Raw genomic sequence first — 25,062 nt, forward strand, 5'->3', positions numbered from 1 at the left:
TACACAAGGGAATTGTAGACATATGTGCATAGATATAGATGTGCAAAAATATCCTAAACAACATTTCATATAAGATAAACCTGAAAATCCAAATATGTATTAATAATAGAAGGAATAAATTGTTTTTGTCTTCGTACAAAACAATATATGTAGCTTACACTTACACACAATGAAACAGCTGAATTTTATAAATATCTTACTGAACAAATGAGGCAAGATACAAAGAATACGCACGATGTAATTCCCTTTACATTATGTTTGAAAGCAGGCCAAACTAAATTATATTATTTAGGACATCATATGATAACATCCTAGAAAAGAACTGTGAAAATTTTGATGTTGGTTGGCTCTAGCAGGGTTGTCAGAGGTTGTGAGATGTCCTTTAAGGATGCTCAGTGTTAGGAATGCTGACTTACTGTATCTGGGGTAATTTAGGTATTCATTTGATAATGATATTTATATTTCTCTTGTGCATTTTACATTTTATGTACTCTTCTGTATGTGCCACACTTCATAATTTTGAAAAACAGAGAGAACGGGATATAATTATCAACATATTGCTTTGAAAAGGAGCAAAAGATTGTGTTGTAACTGATTGAGATATGGGGTCAAGAGATGTTTTCTTTTTCCCTGTCCCTTTTCCTTAAATTGGAAATATTCAGTGTTGAAGAGAGGACTTCTGTTTCTGGAAAGATAAAGTAGAATTACTTTTCCCTACTACTCCCACCAAGTGCGACTAAAAACCCTGAATATTGTGGGTATAACACACATTAGAAAACTCTTAAAGATGAAGAGAAGAAGGCAGATTAGACGTGTCCCCGTTTTGGTGCTGGAAAAGCTGACGACCGAGAAACATCAATAGGTTCTGAAAGAAAAAGCCTTGTAAAAGCACATTTTCTCTAGCCAAAAGACCAGGAAAGAGGCAACCTAGCAAGACAAAGAAAGTTCTTCACAATAAAGCCACTTTATTCCAGTCAAACAGCACAGTAAAATCTGCAGGCCAAACCCCAGCCTCCTACACAGCAAGGAAAGGCCGAGACTTCTGCTCTCTCCAGGTTGTAAAGAGGCTCTGCTATCCTCTGCCTGGATGTTGCTAGAGAAGGTCCACTAGGAAACTGGACTCTCATTCTCATTGCATGATCACCAGGCACCCTTCTCTCTTCTCACTGGGGTCGTGTGGAGAGGCAGGACTCTCAGTGGCAGGGAGGCGACCAAACAGTGGGTGTCACTGGCGGCCATGTGGAAAACAATAATAAGGGACTCGGCCCTCCTCAGCCTGGGTGGCATCAGTAACAACTTCATGGGGAATAGCAGACCACTAAAATGAAAATTTGTAGGATGGATACTTAGAAAAGAAAAACAACTTTCTGCTAAATAACGCCTCACATATTTATAATTATGAAAAACACAAAAGGATCTCTTATGTTATTCCCTGAGAAGTGCTGACATTCCTTCTGATCCTTGTCAGTACAGGTTCAGCTGACTGTGACTTATCTCCTCTGCCACCGGTCATTGAGTATATTCACTTCAAACCACTTCATTGACGGCGACCACAGGCACCACCTGTGGGTACAGCCCAGACTCTTGGTCTTTCCTCAGCTTGCCCTGACCCCATTTCCAGGAATAGATTTAGTGTCATGAAGGTGAGGTCAGTTGGAGAGAGCATCTTCACCTCTGGTCCCAAGACCCAGTCTGTGAAATTAAAACAATAATGAGATAGTCTGGCCTCCTCTGTTGCCTGTGACATCTGTTTCTAGACGGTGAAAATTGCATGTGAGTAGATTGTTTCAAAATTGGAAGTGCTGTTATACATTTCCAAAACATTTCAAGGCTACTTCACTTTAGGTTAAGGAATTTTCAAATTTCTGATTTTGGCATCATGTCAATCAAAGTTGGCTGTCAAAAGCAATTGATTTGCATTTTGCCTATTTGTCATTATTACAGTTCCAAGGCCCTTAAAACCAGCACTTTGTGTTGATAAAATGGAATTAATAGATACGGCATAATCTACGAAAAAGGCTCACATTAGGAAATACACAAGTCTCTGAAATTCCTGGTTCAAATTCCTCTTGAGTGCTCTCTACAGGTTTCAAGGTCACAGCACATCCTAGATTCTGGCTGTTAGAAGGGCTTCCCTCATGTTATTTGAGGTGTGGTAGCCCAAACCTCAATACCAGGGTTAGGTCACTAACTGGACCAGCTACTCAGGAAAAATGCTTCCCCAAACTGTGGCAGCAATGACCAAACCTGAAAGAGAACATTCATTTCCTGTATCTGAGGAGAGCTACCATTTTTACAGTGCTATTTTGTACGCAATGACCACCTAACATGACAGTCATCTAGATCAAAATATTTGGGGATGAGTAGGAGTCAGGAATGCTGGTAGGGAAGAATGTGGACCACTGGTGAAAGTAACATGCACCTCTGTAGGTTCTAAGAGAAAGGAGAAAGCCTTTTTTTTTTTCCTGAAGATATAATAGAAGTCTTGGACTAGAAGTCAAATGTTTTGTGATAAGGTCTAAGTTAACAGTACCAAGCTTGGAATCTTAGATAAGTGACATAATTTTGCTTAGTCTCAAGTGTTTTTTTTTTTTTTTTAAGTTTATTCTGTATAAGAGAAGTAGTAATGAAATCAATATTTGATTTGAAGATACTGTTGTTCTCTTCAACCATGACATTTCCTGGGATATTAAAATGCATTTTATTTTATCTCCTATAAATTGTACAACTTGCAAAGGCAACTATATAGTATTGTTAGGCAAATGCTCAGCCAAATATGCTGTGGTCTTTTGTACCTTCTGAAGTTCAGTTCAAGTCTAGAAACACAGCTGAGCAGCACCAGGCCTTATATGATATGCAAAGTTCAGCATAACAACAGTAAGATAATCTCTAGAGAGCAGAGATTAAAATTTATCTGCTTTTCTTCTGTAAATAAGTAAATAATATTTTGAGCAACTAAGAAAATTTAAGCTCCTATAACATAACCCAAATGGGAAATTCCTTATACAGATAAGTAAGTAATTTAAGGGAAACAAAATAGAGCTTGGTGTAGTGTTTCTATAATTTTTAAAAACCTATTTTACTGGAGATAGAGCAAAGGAATAAAAAACAAAAATATGTAATAAAATGTGTTTTATTTTCAATCTTAAAGGTTTTCTTAATCTCCCCAGGGAAATTCAGAAGGCTTCCCTATAGACATTTAATTATTGGGGAAAAGAAAAACAAAGTAGTAGAGTTACTTTAACATTTTTTTACGGTTAAAAATATGTACAAACATATAGTTATACAATTCATAGCTTTTAAGAAACATCCGTAGGCTTTCATAGATGCTTGCAAAGAATTGAGATCATTTAACTTCAGCACTATATGCAAACATAAAATGAAATGAGCCCCATCAGATTTTTGGGCACACAATCTAGCATTCCTTATAGTATTTATGTACAGGCTAAGGGGTTATAAAGACACAATACACAATTATTAAATCCAATATAAATTGCTTCATGATATAAAATATTCTATTTAAGTTATGCCCTTGGTGAGGGTTACAAAAAGGAAAAGGCTTCTTTCGCCTTTCAGCCTATGACAGAATTTCCATGCTGGTTGTTCCTTCCATCTTTTGGAGCACCTCTATTTTGTTATAGTGTTATTTACTTACAGTTTGGAATCTCTCTAAGCAAACACTCTACTGCCATGGCCAGGATCACACCACTGCCCACAGACTGAGCAACCTCCACCCAGTTGAGAACCGTACATTGTCTCCACTGAGAAGCTAGGTTAGTTGTCTTTGCATTGGTGACTCCCGCTGGTGGCAAGCAGCACATGAGCACTTGGCAGGAGTGATGCCCACCTGAGCTCGAAACTTTGGTCAAATCCCACTTGACTTAGCCCATTGTGAATCACACCCCTTATGTCACTTTCTATCCCCCTTTAGACAAATATGGAACATTAGAGGCGTGACATTGAGGTACAAGAGAAAATTACCCTGAGAGAGCCAGCTCAATATCTCTACCAAATAAAGGCTGGGATCAAATGTCCCTTATTATACGATTCATATCTTTTTAAGGAACTAATCATCATTTAAACTATCAAAGTGCACATTTTACCAATTAGGAGCATCATAACTTTATAACTACATACAAAATTTCAATATAATTACTATATAGCTTTTTAAATGATAGTTGTCCCAAGTTCTATAGTTGCGTGTTCCTTTTGTCTTCAGTGAAAGTGAACACAAAAAGGAAGTTCTGATGTTTAGCTTTAGAGTAAGATGCATGTATCCTCTGGTGGGGCTGCATTCCTCAGCTGCTGGAGTCTTCTCCTTTCAGCTTGGATTCTTTCCTCCTGCTTTGCAGCCTCTTCCTGAAGAATAAATAAACTGTAGAGATTAGCAAAAAGGACTGTCGAGATCATTGGGGTAGGGGGATAAGCCCAAATCATTGACTTTCCTTACTTATTTTAAGCCATCAGTAACAAAAGACAGTCTCTGAATTCTCCTTTCTATTCATGTCCATTTTTACCTCTGTCTTGGTTTCCTACATGAATAATTCTTCTCCCATATCTCTTTCTCTAGGTACAGAAAGATCACCATCTCTCAATCCCTGAAATATTGGTGTCTTAAGAAGTTCATCCTGAGATCCGTTTTCCCTTTCCTCCTTGGGCAATCTGAGTCACGTCTTAACTTCAACTTTCATTTATACAGAGAAGTATCAGATCTAATTCTACAAGGAGAAGCTGATACAAGAACTGGGTGTCTAGGTGACATCCACAATCAGGCGAGGAGTCTGAGCTTTAAATCAGGGGATTTGTTTCAGGTCTCCAGTTATGAGGCAGAAGTAGATAAAAAACCCCAGATTGACCGTACTGCCCTTCAGTGTAGGTCCGTAATCACAAAAATGTCTTGGAGCAATGCCTGGAAAACGAGAAACTTCAGGCAGACTTGCCAGCCTGGGGGAAGGGTTACTGTACCATTTGACTCATAAGCGTGCTCACATAAGAATTTCACACAAGGTTTGCCAAAATAAAAGCAGTACAAACCCCACTTACGGGGAAGGCAACTTTGATAACTTTCTAGGCTGTGTGATATTGTCGTTTAGTTATCTCTTTGGAACCTAACTTTTCTAATCAGAAAAGTGGAGACATAATGTTTCTGCCTCACAGTGAACAGATTAGATGGGAGAATGTACGTAAAGTAGTTTGTACAATGCCTGCTAAATAGGAAGTACTGCTCATTGAGTGATGACAATGAAGGACTGGATGAAACAAACTCTGAAAGTTAAAGGTCTTTGAAATGAGTGACAATTAAGACAAGGACAGGGGTATAGACACAGTAATATGAAATTAATTTAAGGAGGTAACCTGTGACCAAAGGAAAAGATTAACAAGCAATTAACAAGATAACAAAAAAGACTAACTACCGTGGGATAGAAATGTGCTTAGATTTTATTTAATACATTATAGTGCTTATTCAGTGGTAAGCACCATTCTAAACAAAAGTATTGACTCATTTAATAATTAAAATAACCCTATAAAATAGGTATCATTACCATCTCCATTTTCTCCAAGGAGAAACTAAGGCACCGCTGGGGAGAAATAACTTGTCCAAACCATATATTTAGTAGCACGTGGAGGTGAATTCTTACCCAGGCTGTCTGGCTCCCGAGTCCTTGCCCTGAGCCATAATATTATGCTGCCACTCCCTCTTTGTCACTGCTTCATGCTCTTATCAATACAGAGACAGGGGATATGATTACAATCCTCAAATGAAATGATAGATGAATACCTGGAGGCGACGTTCCATGTCCCTCTGTTGCTGTGCCAGATAGTTTGCTCTGTTCACCTCCATTTGTCTCACTTGCTCCTGATGGAGTCTCTCCCTCTTCTCCATCATTAGCTGGTTCTGCCTTTGAATGTTCTTCAACATTTGTGCTTTAGCCTTTGCAGCCTCTGCTTTCTTACGTGCTTCTGGGAAGAAAAAAATGACAAACCTCTCTAGAAGTAAAGTATCCCTTCCTTCTGCCTCCTGCTCTGATTTGATTTGATATTATTGCTACTTCATAGAGAAAATTCCATGGGGCTATTTTTCCCTTTCAGCCAACAGTGTGCACCCTACTCAGCAGACGAAGCCCAGGGAGCTAAAAATCATCCTTGCCATTCTTGCTCTAGTTTAATGATCCCAGATGAACCAGGCCAAATTAATTAAAAATGTGTAAAATTTTCTAATTTGCATCTCTTCCATTTTCTCCTCACCTTCCATCTCCTTTTCCCTCTTTGTGAGAACCAGGTCTGTCTGTAGAATGGTATCACTCACAGACTCCTTGGACTGTAAATATTTTCGCAGAGCTTCTTCAGCCTAGGGACACCAAACACAGGCAGTTAGAAGTAGGAAATGGTGATTAGGAATGTTGTAAACCTTGCACTTCTTTTTCTTCCTAGCATCTTCTCCTCCCTCGAAGAGCTCAGCCTACACTTAGTGGAACTGTCAGTTAAGCCTCTTCTGTCACAGGGGTGGGCACAATCTCTGGCCTGGCCAATCATAGCACTCAAGGCCACTTGATACAGAGGATTTAGGTAGAGGTGAGAAAATACTCAATTTGGGTGAGACTCTGGGGAAAATGCTCTCTCTTCCTTGAGACTGAGGATAAACGATCTAATTAAATGTGGAACTGTTGGTGTCACCTTAGCTGCCACGTGGGGTGAGCTTGCCTGAGAATTCAGGCAATAGTGAGGAAAACAGAACAGAAAACTAAGTGGGGATTGGAAAGAAAAAAGGAAGTAGGGAATTGATGGCATTGTTTAAACTGAACTTTGTAGTTGCAACTAAATTTAAACGTTTCATGTAAGCCAATGAATTACTTTTTTTTTCTCTTAAGTTAGTTTCAATTATTGGAATTCTGTGCTGTGTAACCAAAAAAAATCTCTTTGTTGCAATGACTGTTGATGGTTGCAGTAAAAGTCTGGTGATTATGGTGATAGTTCAATTTAATTCCACAGCTATCTTTAGAGTATAAATACTTTCTTCCTATCCTCACTGGATTTTGAAAGAAGCCTCTCCAACAATTTCTTGAAATTAATACATAAAACCAGGGATACCTGTATTCCTTTCCTGGGCTCCTGATAGTACTTTGCCTTCAGCTCTTCTGTCTTCTGAATGAATTGATGATGCCCTCCTGGCTTTGAATAAATCCCTTGCTTCACATCTTCTTCTAGAGGACCAAAAATATCCCGAAGTAAAGCTGAGCAACGATCTGATGATGCCTCCAAGTTCTGTTTACAAAGGTCATCCTGTTTTGTTTCTAGCAGGGTCTTCAAAGGGACAAAGGCCCAAGGAAAAGGTGTTAGCAACACTCCAGAATTTCTAGAAATGATTCTTGAAAAGAATCTATATATTTTTCTAGAGGACTACAAGCAAGACTATATATCTTTCCTAAACCTTTCCTAAACCTAAAAAAGTTCCAAGGATGATACACTATAGAAAAGCGACTTTAGTTTTATATTTGAAATCTCCTGAAACCCCTTTCTCTTGCTATTTTTGTTTTAGATGTGATCTTCAGTCTAAAATTTCTAGCTTCATGCACTAATTTTAAATGCAACCTGCTTTTTACAATCATTCCTGGTTTCAGTATTATAGCGGGCCTGGGATTCCCAATGAGGAGGTGAAATGGAATAATTGGCAAGAAGGATATGAGTGTATGCATTGAACCTGGAGACATAATCTTTTAGTGGATCCTTTTGGTGATTCTGTACACTGGATTAAATATAAAAGGAAAGTTAACTAATACTTGTGAATAAACATTTTAAGGAGTAAAATTAATTTTAAAAAAATTAGTCCATGGGTGTAACATGGTAAGATGAGTTGTATGTGTGTGCAAGTTTCAGAATCTATAGGACCCAGAGTAGTTACATGTTTGTTTATTTGTTTGGTTGGTTGGTTGTTTTCAGAATAACAGTGATGTCTTGGTCACATAAGTGATAGTCATTATTTTCCAGTCTAGTAAGAATTGCTTTTCTTAATTAAGTCCTCATTTTGGCTCTTTCTCTTTTATTGCCCATAAGCCCCATGAACTAGAACAAAAACAATTAATTACCTGTAATTCCCTCTGGAACTTTTGGTCCACATCCTTGAAGGAATTCTTCATGAAGACTTCGATGGCCCCTTTCTCACTGGCCCTGTGCAGGTCCAGAAGCTCCTGGAGGGTGTCAGTGGGCAGCTGCAGCTTCTGGCCCATCTGCTGGTCATAGTGAGCAATGGCCTTTTTCACTGCGGCCGAGTTCTTGGTCTGTGCCAAGGCCAGAACTGAGTTCTCCATGCAGGGCAGATCCCCACGGCTGATGGCATCGACATAGGTCAGCACTAAGCTCTTTAGATCTTCACAGGGGAAAGAAACGCTTGTATGATTTGCAAAGAAACAGAGCATGCTCTAAACTGGGTAATTCTGAGAATGTTATTTTAACAATGCATTGCATGAGCCTTTTCAGGATTCTGCATAGTTACTGTTCAAGTGGCCCAGGTAAGTTTTTTCAGGAAATTGTGTGACCAAGAAGCCGGATCTTTCTTTCTTTTGGAAAAGAAAGTGTTCAAAGAGGGACAACTCAAGATCTATGTGATCATCTACACTTTATCCTTTTCCCACTGAGAAATGAGGAAATAGTTATATAAACTTATACATATTCATTTGATTAGAATACTATTGGCCTTTTGCCTTTTTACTCTTTCCTTTCTTTCTCTCTTCCTCAAGTTTCAATTCCCTTCAGAATTCCCCTTTCTCTTCCACTTCCATATGTAAAGCTGGTATGAATGTTAGCTGAAAAAGCACAAAGTAAGTCAATTAATTAGACCAGGTCGTCTTTACTCTCTGTTGGAGTTTTCCTGTTTGTTTCCCTTGTCCTTTGCGTACTTTGGTTGGCGCTCACTTTCCTCTAAAGTGTAGCAATAATTTATAGAGTTCTGAGATGTAGAGTCTTTAGGAAAAACTACCGAGATGTCTGCTTAGATTTCCTTTAGAGTTCTAAACAGCTTGGGCCTCTGTTTAATGTTTGTATCAAGTAAATTCCATTTCTACAGAGAATGGATATGTCTTCCTCATCTTGTGCGTATCAAAGTCTATGACACATAATAGGGAGCCACCATATTGGTGGAAAAAATGCTGCCAACTCCTGTGGGTTAATCTAGTCCAATAGTGGAATGCAAATGAGTAGAACTTCTTTACCTTGACTTTTCTTCAGATTATACTCCTATTTTATCCTATATTAAAGGAATTATGGAAAAAAACCACTAGAAATGCTATTGGAACCCACTGGAACTTAAAAAAATGTGACTCATATGATTTTCTACGCAGTAACTGACTATGCATTTTCAACATTGACAGTGGAAAAAGAAGCTTATAACAGTGCCCCCATTCTTTATGTTGAATTGAAGGAAAATCCTAAAAGAGGTACTCACGAGGTCCATTGACTTTGATGCCTCCTGAAAGAGTTTTAGTCTTGGAAGAATGAAAGATGTAGTAACAGAAATCTGCTACTTGTTGCACAAAATCAGGATCCAGTTCATTATTATTCAGTGTCTCAAGCTGGGCAAGCTTCTTCCGGTGAGTGGGCGAGTCAAAGATAAAGCATTTCTTTACTGGAAAGAATTTCTGTATACAAAGACGAGGCAAATTGAAATTTTGAAGACTTTCATCGGTGTCTGGGGAAAGAAAAATAAGGTTTACTTAGCATAGAATTAGCATTCATTTTAATGTATTTCCCATGACTAAATTTGTCTTCCATCTCATGTTATTTATTTCAGTACATCCCCACAAACCTAAACAAAAAGTTAAATGGTAACCAACTAGGTAAAGGAAAGAAGAAAAGTAATTTGCCCCATGAACAGGGAGTAATACAATTTAATGTGGAATCTTTTAGTTCATTTTAAATTAACAGTGTTGATTGTTTACTTAGTAGTTTAGCCATGTCCGTAAATACAGGAAATTATAAATGTAATCACCTGCATACAAGGAATAATTTCTTGTATTACTTTTCTCTCTTTCTAAACCTGGAGTCTCTGTTACCTTGCTTTGGCCTTAGTGAAGTCTCCAGGTAGTCATCTGCTGTGATGAGTTGCCCATCTGCTTCTAGGGATAGATAGAAATCTCTCAAGGTCCACACTAAGTCTGGACAGCAGCTCACAAAGTCAGCTGTATCTTCAACCCGGTCAAGATTAGGTGAGGATTCTGCCCTGAGCAGATGTGACAGTTCTGTTACATAACTGAGATACAATTAAGGAAAACTGGCAGGAATAGAAATGCATCTCAGCTCATCTTAAATGCCATGCCTCCCTATATCTTTGTGTTCTCTTTGGGTTGTAAACAATTCCTTATTTCATTAGTAAATATAAGAACTCTTTTTCTTACACTTTTTTTTTAAATTTATTGGGGTGACAATTGTTAGTAAAATTACGTAGATTTCAGGTGTACAATTCTGTATTACATCATCTATAAATCCCATTGTGTGTTCATCACCTGGAGTCAGTTCTCCTTCCATCACCATATATTTGATCCCCCTTACCCTCATCTCCCACCCCTCACGCCCCTTACCCTCTGGTAACCACTAAACTATTGTCTGTGTCTATGAGTTCTTGTTTCTTATTTGTTTGTCTTGTTCTTTTGTTGTCTTTGGTTTATATACCACATATCAGTGAAATCATATGGTTCTCTGCTTTTTCTCTCTGACTCATTTCGCTTAGCACTATAATCTCAAGATCCATCCATGTTGTCACACATGGTCCTATTTCATCTTTTCTTACTGCCGAATAATATTCCATTGTGTATATATACCACAACTTCTTTATTAATTCATTTAATGAAGGACATTTTGGTTGTTTCCATGTCTTGGCCATCGTAAACAAAGCTGCAATGAACATTGGAGCACTTGTGTCTTTATGTGTAGATGTTTTCAGATTTTTTGGGTAGATATCCAGGAGAGGGAATGCTGGGTCATATGGTAATTCTATTCGTAATTTTTTGAGGAACCTCCACACTGCCTTCCATAATGTCTGCACCAGTCTGCATTCCCACCAACAGTGTATGAGGGTTCCTTTTTCTCCACAGCCTTTCCAACACTTGTTACTATTTGTCTTGTTGATGATAGCCATTCTGACTGGGGTGAGGTGATATCTCATTGTGGTTTTTATTTGCATTTCTCTGATGATTAGTGATGTTGAGCATTTTTTCATATGTCTATTTGCCATTTGTATGTCCTCTTTGGAGAAATGTCTCTTCAGGTCCTTTGCCCATTTTTCAATTGGGTTGTTTGTTTTTTTGTTGTTGAGTTTCATGACTTCCTTGTATATTTTGGATATTAGCCCCTTATCGGAGGCACTGTTTGCAAAAATCTTCTCCCATTCAGTTGGTTGCCTCTTTATTTTGTCAATGGTTTCTTTTGCTGTGCAGAAGCTTTTAAGTTTCATATAGTCCCATTTGTTTATTTTAGCTTTTACTTCCATTACCTTTGGAGTCAAATTCATAAAATGCTCTTTGAACCCAAGGTCCATAAGTTTAGCACCTATGTTTTCTTCTATGCAGTTTATTGTGTCAGGTCTTATGCTTAAGTCTTTGATCCATTTTGAATTAATTTTGGTACATGGTGACAGATAGCAGTCCAGTTTCATTCTTTTGCAAGTGGCTTTCCAATTCTCCCAGCACCATTTATTGAAGAGGCTGTCTTTCCTCCATTGTATGTTTTTAGCTCCTTTGTCAAAAATTATCTGTCCATATTTATGTGGTTTTATTTCTGGGTTCTCAATTCTATTCCATTGGTCTATGTGTCTGTTTTTCTGCCAGTACCATGCTGTTTTGATTATTGTAGCCCTGTAGTACAAGCTAAAGTCAGGGAGTGTGATACCTCCAGTATTGTTCTTTTTTCTTAAAATTGCTTTGGCTATTCGGGGTCTTTGTGGTTCCAAACAAATCTGATGATTTTTTGTTCTAGTTCTTTAAAAAATGCCATTGGGATTTTGATGGGGATTGCATTAAATCTGTATATTGCTTTGGGTAATATGGCCATTTTAGCTATGTTGATTCTTCCAATCCATGAGCACGGAATGTCTTTCCATTTCTTTGTGTCTTCTTCAATTTCTTTCAAAAATGTCTTATAGTTTTCAGCATATAGGTCCTTCACATCCTTGGTTAAGTTTATTCCTAGGTATTTTATTCTTTTTGCTGCAATTGCAAAAGGAATTGTTTTTTGTATTTCTTTTTCTGAGATTTCATTGTTAGTATATAGGAATGCAATGGACTTTTGTACGTTGATTTTGTAGCCGGCAACTTTACTGTATTCGTTGATTGTTTCTAATAGCTTTTTGGTGGAGTCTTTAGGAGTCTTCTATATATAGCATCATGTCATCTGCAAAGAGTGATAATTTAACTTCTTCATTCCCAATGTGGATGCCTTTTATTTCTTTCTCTTGCCTGATTGCTCTGGCAAGGACTTCCAACACTATGTTGAAAAGCAGAGGTAATAGGGGACAGCCTGTCATGTTCCTGAACATAGAGCAAAGGGCTTCAGTTTTTCACCATTAATTATGAGATTAGCTGAGGGTTTGTCATATATGGCCTTTATTATGTTAAGGTATTTTCCTTCTACACCTATTTTATTAAGTGTTTTAATCATAAATGGATGTTGTATCTTGTCAAATGCTTTTTCTGCATCAATTGATATAATCATATGATTTTTGCCCTTTATTCTGTTTATGTGATGTATCACATTGATGGATTTGCATACGTTGAACCATCCTTGTGCCCCGGGGATGAACCCCACTTGGTCGTGATGCATGATCTTTTTAATGCATTGTTATATTTGATTTGCTAGAATTTTGTTTAGGATTTTTGCATCTGTATTCATCAGAGATATTGGTCTGTAGTTTTCTTTTTTTGTGTTGTCCTTACCAGGTTTTGGTATCAGGGTAATGTTGGCCTCATAAAATGAGTTAGGGAGTACTGTCTCTTCTTCAATTTTTTGGAAGAGTTTGAGCAGGATTGGTATTAGATTCTCTTTGAAGGTTTGGTAGAATTCACTAGTGAAGCCATTTGGTCCTGGACTTTTGCTTTTGAGAAGGTTTTGGATGACTGATTCAATTTCATTACTGGTGATCGGTCTGTTTAGATTTTCCAGTTCTTCATGGTCCAGCCTTGGAAGAGTATATGTTTCTAAGAACTTGTCCATTTCTTCTAGGTTATTGAATTTGGTGGCATATAGTCCTTCATAGTATTCTTGGATGATCCTTTGTATTTCTGTGGTATCTGTGATAACTTCCCCTTTTTCATTTCTGATTTTGTTAATTAGTGTCTTCTCTCTTTTTATCTTAGTGAGTCTAGCCAAGGGTTTGTCAATTTTGTTAATCTTTTCAAAGAACCAGCTCTTTGTCACATTAATTTTTTCTATTGTCTTTTTGTTCTCTATTTCATTTAGTTCTGCTCTGATTTCTGTTATTTCCTTTCTTCTGCTGACCTTGGGTTTCACTTGTTCTTCTTTTGCTAGTTCTTTAAGGTGTAACATGAGGTTATTTATTAGGGATTTTTCTTGTTTCTTGAGATAGGCCTGTAATGATATAAATTTCCCTCTTAAAACTGCTTTTGCTGCATTCCCAAAAGGTTGGTACGATGTATTTTCATTGTCATTTATTTCTATGTATCTTTTGATCTCTCCTCTAATTTCTTCTTTGACCCAGTCGTTCTTTAAAAGTATGTTTTTTAATCTCCATGTATTTGTGTTTTTTTCCTGCTTTCTTTTTGCAGTTGGTATCCAATTTCAAAGCCTTGTGATCAGAGAATATGCTTGGTATGATTTCAATCTTCTTAAATTTGCTGAGGCTGATTTTATGTCCCAATATATGGTCTATCCTTGAGAATGTTCCATGTACACCAGAAAAGAATGTATAGTCAGATGTTTTAGGATGAAGTGCTCTATATATGTCAATTATATCCATTTCATCTAATGTGTCATTTAGGGCTGCTATTTCGTTCTTTATTTTCTGTTTGGATGATCTATCCATAGCTGTCAGTGATGTATTTAGGTCCCCTAGTATAATTGTGTGTTGGTCAATTTCTCCCTTTAGTTCTGTTAGTAGTTGCTTGGTATATTTCAGTGCACCCTGATTGGGGGCATAAATATTGATGACTGTTATGTCTTCTTGTTGTATAGTCCCCTTTACCATTATGCAATGTCCATCTTTGTCTCTTGTTATCTTTTTCACCCTGAAGTCTGTTTCATCTGATATCATTATGGCTACACCTGATTTTCTCTGGGTACCATTTGCTTGGAGTGTCAATTTCCACCCTTTCACTTTGAGTCTAGGCTTGTCCTTGTAGCTGAGATGTGTGTCTTGGAGACAGCATATGGTTGGCTTTAATTTATTGATCCAATCTGCTACTCTGTGCCTTTTTATTGGTGAGTTCAGTCCATTTACATGTAAGGTGATTATTGATATGGGAGGATTTCCTGTCATTCTATCTTTAGTTTTCTGGTAAGGCTGTGTCTCCATTGTGTCTTTACCTTTTTGTTGTTGTCTATTATTTCTGTATGGTGATATTCTATGATGTTTCCCTCTGTTTCTTCTTTTATTACAGTATGTATTTCAGTTCTGGATTTTTCTTGAGTGGTTACCCTTAAGTTTAAGTAAAAGAAAGTTTGATATTTAGAGTATTCCATTTTCTTTAGCACGCTTACTTTCTCCATTCCCATATTCCGGTTCAGGCCTTTACTCTCCCCCTTTTTATGTTTTGGTTGCCACAAATTGTCCCTGTTGATGGTGGTCGAATAGTCTCCTTTAGTATTTCTTGTAGTGCAGGTCGTGTATTAGAAAATTCCCTCAGCTTCTGTATGTCTGGAAAGGTCTTTATTCCTCCTTCATATCTAAAGGATATCTTTGCTGGATACATTATTCTTGGCTCATAATTTCTCTCTTTCAATAGTTTGAATATTTGGTCCCACTCCCACCTGGCTTGTAGAGTTTCTGCTGAAAAATCTGATGATAATCTAATGGGCTTTCCTTTGTAGGTTACCGTCTTCTTTTCCCTGGCTGCCTTGAGGATTCTTTCTTTGTCATTGATTTTAGACAGCTTCAATACAATGTGCCTTGGAGAAGGCCTGTTGGGATTGAGGTAATTAGGTGTTCTATTTGCTTCTTGGATTTGAGGATCCAGTTCTGTCCACAAGTTTGGGAAATTCTCATCAACAATTTGTTTGAATATATTCTCTGTTCCCTTCTTTCTTTCTTCTCCTTCTGGTATGCCCATTATTCTTATATTGCTCTTTCTGATGGAGTCAGAAAGTTCTTGTAGAGTTCTTTCATTTCTTTTAAGTCTCAAGTCTCTTTCTTCTTCCATCTGTGTCATTTCCAGGTTTCTATCTTCGATGTCACTGATTCTTTCCTCCATCTGGTCAACTCTACTACCTAAGCTGGGTATTTCATTCTTAATTTCTTCTATTGAGTTCTTAATCTCCAGAAATTCTATTTGGTTCTTTTTTTAAATTTCAATCTCTTTCATAAAATGCTCATGTTGTTCTTTGAGTTTCTGAGTTCATTAAACTGCCTTTCTGTGTTTTCTTGCATCTCGTTGAGTTTTTTCAGAACTGCAATCTTGAATTCTCTGTCATTTAAGTCACATATTTCTATATCTTTAAGTTCCTTTTCTGGAGACTTTTCACTTTCTTTCTGAGCTGTCTTGTTGTCTTGGTTATTCATGGCAATTACTGATTTATAATTTCTCTTCCTAGACATCTACAGGAGTGGCTTCAGCAACAGGTTGATAGGAAGAGGTCTTTCTTTTGTTTTCCAGTACTTGTTGGTAGAATGTTTTATTTTCTCTCCGACTGCAGCCTTTTATTTCTCTCACACGGTAGTGCTATGTTTTCTCTGCACTATTCCAGCTTCTCACACAATGGGGGGATTCCCTGGGAGACGGGCTTCTCCTCTTTTATAGTTCACTTGGGTCACAGGGCGCAGTGTCCGTGGGGGCATGCAGAGAGCTTTTGAAGTTCCAAAGCTCTTCCTTCACCAGATTCAGAGCCCGTATGTTTCAGCAGTTCTGCTTACTCCTGCAGGGATCCACCCAGATAGGTGAGGCCAGGGGCGGGGTGAGTTGTGAGAGGTGGCCCAGAGCAATGGCAGTAACCACCACCACAGCCGGTCCTGCTTCCACAGCTCCCTCCCTCCCCTCTGCCTTAACTAGTTGGGCTGCGAATCTGTGTCTGCGGTCCACAGTTCTCAGAACAGCAAATATTCTGTTCTTTTGATCTGACACTGCTACTGTTCCACTTCTAGCACTGGGCAGGTGGGGGCGGGGTGAGCTCTGGGAGGGTCAGGGGCGGGGGCTAGTCTCAGTGCCTAAGGCCTCCGTTCTCTGCTCACCAGTGAGGGCTTAAACCACCGTTTTCAGCCTTCTTCCCTCAGTCTTTGCTCCGAGGTCTCTGCCGTGAGCGTTGGGTTCAGCCGTGTTATATGCTGCCCCCTCAGCCCTGTGGGCCATAAGCGGAGCCCTAGCAGTCCGAGTTCTTCCCTCTCCCGCAGCTGCGGTAGTTCCGGGATGCAGTGAGCTCGGAGAACTGAGCTAGGTCTGCATCCTGCGCCCACCCGCGCGGTTCCATCTCCGCACTTCTCCCTTCCCTCCTCGCCCACTCACGCGATTCGCCCACCTTTAGGTGAATTCAGTAGTGGGCCTCTTCGTCTTGTCTGTCTGCTGTGCAGGGAGTACTTTGTGGAGTTATTATTGTTTGATTAGTTGTAAATTCCAGGAGAGCTTTACAGAGGCTCACCTCACACCACCATTTTGATGATGTCAGTTCTTATACTTTTAATGTTTATCATGGTTTTAATTTTTGTGTTTGATTCACAAGAACTCATAAATACAGCTTGTGAATAGAGACATTCTCTCTGGCTTTGGTGCCGTCCTGGACCACAAAAGGATACTATAGTAGATCGATAGCCCTCTGGTCAATTTTGTTCATGGTGTTGTATACAAAGGTACTGCTCAGTAGTATTGCCAGTGCAAAGATCTGGGCATCGTTGTTGTTGTCACCCTAGAAGTCAGAATAAATTCAAGTCACATCTCATGGCATTCCCAGATGAGCGATCATTAAAAATAAGCCCCTGACCTACGATGCTAAATAAGATGAACAAAAATGATTAGGAGAAACATATAAATTTGAGTAGAATAGGTCTGTCATTAGCACTGATAATTTTATATGGAATTGTACACTGTTAACTCCCCAGTCCCTCTTATAACTAGTTAGGTATTTGCAAAGTTAGTGGAGTAAACAGAGTACTCAAAATAAAGATTTTTAATTGTGTAAAACAAAGTTGGCCTATGTACACAATACGTGTATTTATTTTATTGAGTAGTTATTATACACAGGGCAATTTACATCACTCACACAATCTAGTACTCAAAACGATGCTGTGAGATAGATTTATAATCGCTATCTCCGTGTTACAGATAAGAAAACGAAGGCACAAATTAAGGTGACCCTTTTGAATTGGTGGTTAAATCAAAACTAAAACTAAAAAACAAGGGAAGTTCAAGGGAAAGATCCAATTGTGAGCTAGAGCCACCTCACACCAGCCCACAGGAACTGATTGTGAACATGTATTGCAAACCCTGAGTTTAGTGACTTCATTTTGGGAACTTGGAATCAGCTATGATGGGAGCATTTAGAAAATTGGTAAGTGCTACAAATCAAGGCTTTTCCCCCTCAGTGCACTGGTTGTTAAACACTTATCAGCATAGAGAAAAAAAGCTCATGTTTCTACTGCTTCACTTTATCAAATTAATTGTCCATCTTATTGATGGATGAGACCAAAGGGAAAACAAAAACTCTGGGGAGACTTACTCTTGCTTGTCAAAGTCAGAGAGCTACAAGTGCCAGAGCCCTGATTTGAACTGGGTCAAAGTTCCTTTTGCCCAGAGCCCAGTGCTAATCACTGTTCTCCACAGGATCAGACTTGCAACAGTGAGTTCATTTGCCTGTTTTTCTACATTTCAGTTAACCGCCTACCTCCACATCAGTGTACTCTCCCCATCATGGTTTTGGCTTATAAATGTTAATACATTTTTCTCACTTCAGTTTTCTAAACTTTGACTATTAAAAAACAAAAAGGGGAATAAAAGATATACTCTAGTAGAGTGGAATTACCAAAAAAAAAAAAAATTATGTGTAAAGAATGTTCAGAGATGACGATGTTAACCAAAAAGAAATCAGTGTTCCTTACCTTCTCTACATCTCCGAGTCCCTCAGTGTCAAGCAGAACTAAGGTGTGGTTTGGCTTCTCAGGGTGAGGCACACACCACATCCAGATTCCCTTGGTGTGAGACTGTACTGTGGATCCAACAGAGAAGCCTGCAAGGGGTAGTGAAAAGTTTGTAATAGAGCAGAGGATCTGGAAATTGGAGACTTTCTTGACCATTGAGCTGGGTTTAAGGTAAGCAACATGAAGAGATGGAAGAAAGTGTAACCAGTATTGATCTGAACTATAATAAAGAAATGGGAAAATAAGAATATCAAGTACCATAGGTTGAAAATTTGATGTTTGTTTTTTTTTTTACAAAAATGTTATGCTACTAACATTTTAATAGTTTACATAATTACATATATAAGAGATATTTAATTGATGTGTCACTTCTTATGATTGGAAAATATTTTTTCCAAGGAGACACTAAGTAAAAAAAGAAAAAAAAAAAAGAGGTGATATGTCGGGAACAGACTTCTGTTCTTTATCTTCCAGAAGATAACTAGCCAGCAGCGGTCTAAACATTACCATTCAATTTTCCTCCCCATCTCTAACCTTCTCTCCTCACATCGCCATAGTCAGTGCTGGGAGGGTGGGTGAACACAAGGGACGCAGCAGAGCTTTGCTGGTGCCACTCACCCTTGTTCTTCCCCGCCAGCCTGTTCATCAGGTAGGATTTGCCTGTGCGGTAGAGACCCACAATGGCCACCACGACAAGAGGCTCTGTAATGGCGGACAGGGTCTTCAGAGCTGCTGCATTAATCACCAGCTGCCCTCTAGTGTTTTCAATGAGGCATATCGGGCCTGGCGCGTGGATCTCGGAGGCCATGGCCAGGGTGTGACCTTGTCTGCAAGGGGAGAGATAGGATGGACTAGAATTTTCAGTCTTTAAGCAGAGAAAGTAATTTTGCTTCCTGAACCTGGGAACATACTACTCCTCAGCATGGCTTAAGTTTCTGAAGAAACTATTAGAAACATAAAAAAGACAACAAAGCAGGTTATAGGAAAATAAGTTCTGGGTCCCTCAGAGGTCTGCTATAGGCTACTCCACTGGTTCTTAAATATTTGGTGTGCATATGGAAAACCATATGCTGAAACTAACCTAATGCTAGTTTGAATCTGATTCTTCTCCGTTGGTTTTTGGCTTGCTTATGTTTTTTAGTTTTTACCTCAAATGAATCTCCAGATTGAATCTTTATGACCACTATTTGTTATATTACACTTATTGCTTTTACCCCGTATCAATTTGCTTTTCTCTAATTTAGGACTATGTCCAGTCAAAATGTATTATACCAAATCCTGGCAGGTCATTATACAGCATTATTGAACAAATCATAGTTGTTTACTTTAAAAGAATGTTTTATATAGCTATTGCTGTGTCTTTTTCAATCAAAACTTTAATGCATGATTATTTTATGAATGAGAAATGAGTGAAAATGCTTTCTTAAATAATACTTATCCATTTATTTTCTAACTTTTGGGCATCAATTCCTGTAACCAGAGAGTCCCTGATAAAACATTTTTAAGCTATTTGAGATTTAAGCAAATGCTTGCTTTTCTGCTTTATGATAAAGAACAATTTCCTTCCATTTTAAAAGTGATTGTTCAGGGCAGCCGGATGGCTCATTTGGTTAGAGCGCGAGCCCTGAACAACAGGGTTACTGGTTCGATTCCCACATGGGCCAGTGAGCTGCACCCTCCACAACTAGATTGAAGCCAATGAGCTGCTGCTGAGCTGCCAGAGGGGTGGCCAGATGGCTCACTTGGTTAGAGCTCGAGCTCTCAACAACAAGGCTGCCAGTTCAATTCCCACATGGGATGGTGGGCTGCGCCACCTGAAACTAAAGATTGAGGATGGCAACTGGACTTGAAGTTGAGCTGTACCCTCCACAACTGGATTGAAGGACAACGACTTGGAGCTGATGGGCCCTGGAGAAACACACTGTCCCTCGATGTTCCCCAATAAAATTAAAGAGAAAAAACTGATGATTTGCTACAGAAACTGAAAATCCACTATCTACTTGACTTTTTCTTTCACTGAAATCTTACAGTGAACAGGTCTGGATTTCCTTACTAGTTGCTTTTTAAAAATTATAGAGACCCATTTTCCACACTTCCTCATTATAGCCTGTTCCCTAGAGATCACCCAGGTGACAGATAAAAAAGAACAGAAACTGCTTGGGAGCAGTTCAAGGATATCCATTGCAAATGACAGCACTGGGGCATGAGAAGCTTGCCCAGTCGAAGCCACATCCAGAAAGAGTGAATTCCATCTGACTTTAGAAATTCAAATGCTGAGTTTCTTCTCATTCTATTAAGTTAGTGCAAAAGTAATTGTGGTTTAAAACGTCAAAAATAGGGCCAGTTCGGTGGCTCAGCCGGTTAGAGCTCCGTGCTCCTAACTCCGAAGGCTGCCAGTTCAATTCCTCGAGTCCCACAAGGGATGGTGGGCTCCGCCCCCTGCAACTAAGATTGAACATGGCACCTTGAGCTGAGCTGCCGCTGAGCTCCTGGATGACTCAGTTGGTTGGAGCATGGGCTCTCAACCACAAGGTTGCAGGTTCAACTCCTCGAGTCCCTCAAGGGATGGTGGGCAGTGCCGCCTGCAACTAAAGATTGAACATGGCACCTTGAGCTGAGCTGCCACTGAGCCCCTAGATGGCTCAGTTGGTTGGAGCGCATCCTCTCAACCACACGGTTGCCGGTTCAACTCCTGCAAGGGATGGTGGGCTGCGACTGCTGCTACTAGCAACGGCAATTGGACCTGGAGCTGAGCTGCACCCTCCACAACGAAGACTGAAAGGACAACAACTTGAAGCTGAACTAAGATTGAAAGGACAACTTAAAGCTGAACTAAGATTGAAAGGACAACAATTTGACTTGGAAAAAAAAAGTCCTGGAAGTATACACTGTTCCCCGATAAAGTCCTATTCTCCTTCCCCAATAAAATCTTTTAAAAAATTAAAACAAAAAAAAAGTGAAAAATAATTTCAAAAACTGCAATTACTTTTGCACAAACCTAATAATTCATTTCCAATGCAATCTTGGCATTTTGTATTTGTGGAGCTCTGGTTGTCTGATTTGTATACAGTAGGGGTCGTAAGTATTTTTAGAGTAGAAGGCTGTGGGGACCTGGTAGTGATCTAAAACAATTAGCTAGAAAAACAGAAGATACACAATCCAAATCTATTTGCAGATATTGTGCTCTGAGATGTCATCAATGGGAACTGATTTGTCTGAGTTTTCAGACCTCCCAATGAAAAACACTAGAACTGTGTATCTAGATTACTAAAAGTATTTTATATATGCCCTCAGATGTTATCTGGTTAACATCTTTATCGCTTTTAGGAGAGCCCAATTTCCAAAACCATTGCAGATTAAATGTGTTCGAGCCCCATACTTACCTGTTGCTCTGCTATTAATAACAGCCTGTGCTGTGTGCCCTGATACGCAGTTCCCCTAACACTGTTAAACCCCATAATCCTCGTAAATGTCTAACTGTTACATTGTTTTGAACACTTGAAATTAATAACAATAATAATAAAAAAACATAACCTTTTGTAAATAAAAACAATGCAAGAAGGCATCAGAACACATACATCAAAATACACATTTTGGCTTTAAAATAAGGCAGACCTGATTTCCAATCCTAGCCCTGCAACTGGCTATCTGTATAACACTGACATTTCACTCAATGCTCTAAGCCTGTTTTCAAAATAATGGGAGTACATAAATTAATGTTTATTTATATCAGTAGAACTGCTGGGGGGCGGAGAGAGAGAGAGAGAGAGAGAGAGAGAGAGAGAGAGAGAGAGAGAGAGAGAGAGAGAGATGTAGGAATAGAAAAAAGTGTAAAGAAGGAAAATGACAAGAAATATAAAAGAAAAGCTCAGAAATGCTAGTGATGGGGTTTCTAGAAAAAAACATCTCTATTTTCAGCCATACAATTCTAGTTGGGTTTTGTGTTATTTTTGTTATTGTAGTTTGCTTTTGCTGTCATTTGTGTTGTTTTTTGAGTTAGGAGGAAGAGGAAAAGGCTCTTATCAAAGAGACAAATGGAAATCAAAGAAGGTTAATGAAAGGTGTGCTGTGATAAGAAATTCAAAGGAGGGAGTTCCACGGAGTAAACAAATTTGCTAGATAGTATTGAGAAGTCAAGTTGGTCAACTGTTGAACTAAGTGATAGTAATAATAGAGGCAATAGAGTAGTAGAAACAGAATCCAATATAAAAGGCCTTAAGGAATGTTGGGTGCCAAGAAATCAAAACTCATTAATTCATGTTATTTCTAAAGGAGTAAATCCTTTACTTTGTCCTTCAAAGGACAAAACTGACAAAAAATATGTAGCTGTTTTCATGAAAGTTCTTCATTATTCACTTTGGTTTCAACTCTTGTTTTTGTCCTTGAAGATATAAGCAAGCTATTTACATTGCATCTCTTTCATGGCTTTTTCTCATGAAAATAAGAGTTTTTGAAACGTTCAGGCTTAAATTTGAACTAAATCAGTTTTATCAAAGATAAAGTTAACTTAAGTGGCAATTATGATCCCCATAGATCATAAATTGGCAAAGGAAGAAAAACAGTGTTAAGACATTTCTGACTCTCAGGTTAGTCTCTACACATGCTTGTGTCTAATTCAGCAGTAAGCGCATGTAGCTGGCATTTAATGAATTCTGCTTCCTGTCTGACAGCTCCATAACTTAGTTTTTCGTGAAATCTGATAATCCATGTCAGGCTCAGCTGCATCCTATCTGGACAGAATGTTTTTAAAACATTCTCACCCTTAGAAACTTTCCCCCACCCTGGCCCCAGTCTTACCTTAACTATATCAATAATAGATATCTTTTAGAGCTGGTAAGAAAGCTGCTTCAATGAGAACGTTGTAAGAGTTCTAAGTCTGTCCCTCAGTTTAATTATGTTGGTTTCTGACAAATTTCTTCCCCAACCAATCCTGGGGTGTTTTTTTTTTTCTTTCCACCCTCCTCTCTCATCCCCCATACACAGAGGGCAGAGGATTGGAATATGAAATAGAAACCAAGACTTGAAGGGAATTCGAAACTTCACTACAGGAAACTGAAACCATGAGGCAAACTAACTTGGTAGGCAGTTTTAGAAGGAATTTCCAGAGTGTTGCCTCATGTGTGGGCTGCACGTATGCAGCCTGATTTCTCAGAAACTGCATGTTGTTAGTGGAAGAGAACTTTGAGATAGTTTGCTTTTTTTTTCTTTTCTACTTCATAATGCCCTCAGGGCTGTGAGAAACCACGATAACCACACAGTTACAGTGAATAACTGCAAAGCATGTCTGAATTATGAGAACATACCATTTTTGTTTGTTTGTAAGGAAGCAACTATACTTGTGTTTAGCATTAGAGATTTTGATAGAATTTTCTCTGATAAAACTTGAGTTTAACATACACAGAATATATTGCTGGATAATGTCAATGAAAATAATTAACTTCCTAAATACGGAGGGTGCTAAAAAAATGTATACACATTTGAAGAGAGAGAAAAAAACTATATTAAAATTGTCATAATATATACCGATAACAAAAGATGAATACAAGTCACATTTGACTTCTGCATTTACAAGAGGTGCTCAAAGTGGTTACCATCAGCATAATTTTAATACAGTTTTTTCTTTTCTTAAAATGTGTGTACATTTTTTGGCACCCTCTGTAGATCAAGCAAATGCTGAACAATTTTAAAGAACTTAAAGAATAAACAGTCTCTCTAATAAATGGTATTGAGAAAACTGGACAGATACATGCAAAAGAAAAAAGCTAGAATACTTTCTTACACCATATGCAAAAATAAATTCAAAATGGATCAAACACTTAAATGTAACACCTGAAACCATAAAAGGCCTAGGAGAAAACATAAGCGGTAAACTCTTTGACATCAGTCTTAGCAATATTATTTTGGATATGTCTCATCAGGCAAAGGCAAAAAAAAATAAACAAATGGAACTATATCAAATTAAAAAGTTTGTACACAGTGAAGGAAACCATTAGGAAAATGAAAGGCAACTTACCGAATGGGAGAAGATATTTGCAACTGATATATCCATAAGGGATTAATATTCAAAATATATTTAAAAAGGCATACAACTCAATATCAAAACAAAACAAAAATCTGATTTAAAATGGACAAAGGACCTGAATAGACAAGTCTCCAAAGAGAACATAGAGGTGGCCCACAGACCCATGAAAAGATGCTCAATGTCACAAATCATCAAAACCACAATGAGATATCATCTCACACCTGTCAGAATGGTTATTATTATCAAAAACACAAATAACAAGTGCTGGTAAGGATGTGGAGAAAAGGGAACCCTCATGTACCATTAGTAGGATTGCAAATTGGTACAGCTACTATGGAAAACAGTTTGGAGGTTCCTCAAAAAATTAAAAATAGAACTACTATACAAACCAGCAATTCCACTTCTGTGTATTTATCTGAAAAGCAAACAAACAAACCCACTAATTTGAAAAGATATATCGACTCCTATGTTCATTGCAGCATTATTTATAACAGCCAAGATATGGAAGCAACCTAGGTGTACAAAAATAGATAAATGGGTAAAGAAAATGTGATATATGTGGTATGACAAGTTTGCGAACTTGCCACCATGCGCTTACACTGGCAGCACTGTACAAACAGCTCGGTAAGGTTTCATAACCTTGGTGTATCAGTGTCTCACAGCTATCTATGTTCGTGTCAATGTGTGGCAGTGTCTTGCTGAGTGGCACTCATTCATTATTGTTGTGTGATTTTGTGTGCCTTGAGGGAATGTCTGAGCT

The 25,062-nt window shown here is 38.4% G+C and overlaps 1 protein-coding gene across 4 annotated transcripts in view; it reads right to left on the minus strand.

Annotated features, from left to right (window-relative positions):
* LOC117027259 (guanylate-binding protein 1-like) overlaps positions 1–23,279 on the minus strand; it is a 48,183-nt gene extending 24,904 nt beyond the window's left edge. Inside the window, exons 1-10 of one of the 4 annotated variants that reach the window (XM_033114825.1) lie at positions 18,899–19,088; positions 18,242–18,369; positions 16,943–17,052; positions 10,047–10,243; positions 9,440–9,682; positions 8,085–8,365; positions 7,090–7,302; positions 6,247–6,349; positions 5,780–5,961; positions 3,212–4,359 (exon numbers count right to left, since the gene is read on the minus strand). In XM_033114825.1, the coding sequence (XP_032970716.1) occupies positions 4,258–4,359; positions 5,780–5,961; positions 6,247–6,349; positions 7,090–7,302; positions 8,085–8,365; positions 9,440–9,682; positions 10,047–10,243; positions 16,943–17,052; positions 18,242–18,369; positions 18,899–19,088 (1,749 nt within the window). In that variant the 3' untranslated portion in view covers positions 3,212–4,257. Of the gene's footprint in view, positions 1–3,211; positions 4,360–5,779; positions 5,962–6,246; positions 6,350–7,089; positions 7,303–8,084; positions 8,366–9,439; positions 9,683–10,046; positions 10,244–16,942; positions 17,053–18,241; positions 18,370–18,898; positions 19,089–23,077 lie in introns of those variants that run through there. The other 3 variants (XM_033114823.1, XM_033114821.1, XM_033114824.1) reach the window with 3 other exon arrangements.
* Positions 23,280–25,062: the final 1,783 nt, after the last annotated feature.

Source organism: Rhinolophus ferrumequinum, chromosome 9, assembly GCF_004115265.2.
Source record: "Rhinolophus ferrumequinum isolate MPI-CBG mRhiFer1 chromosome 9, mRhiFer1_v1.p, whole genome shotgun sequence".
Taxonomy (NCBI): domain Eukaryota; kingdom Metazoa; phylum Chordata; class Mammalia; order Chiroptera; family Rhinolophidae; genus Rhinolophus; species Rhinolophus ferrumequinum.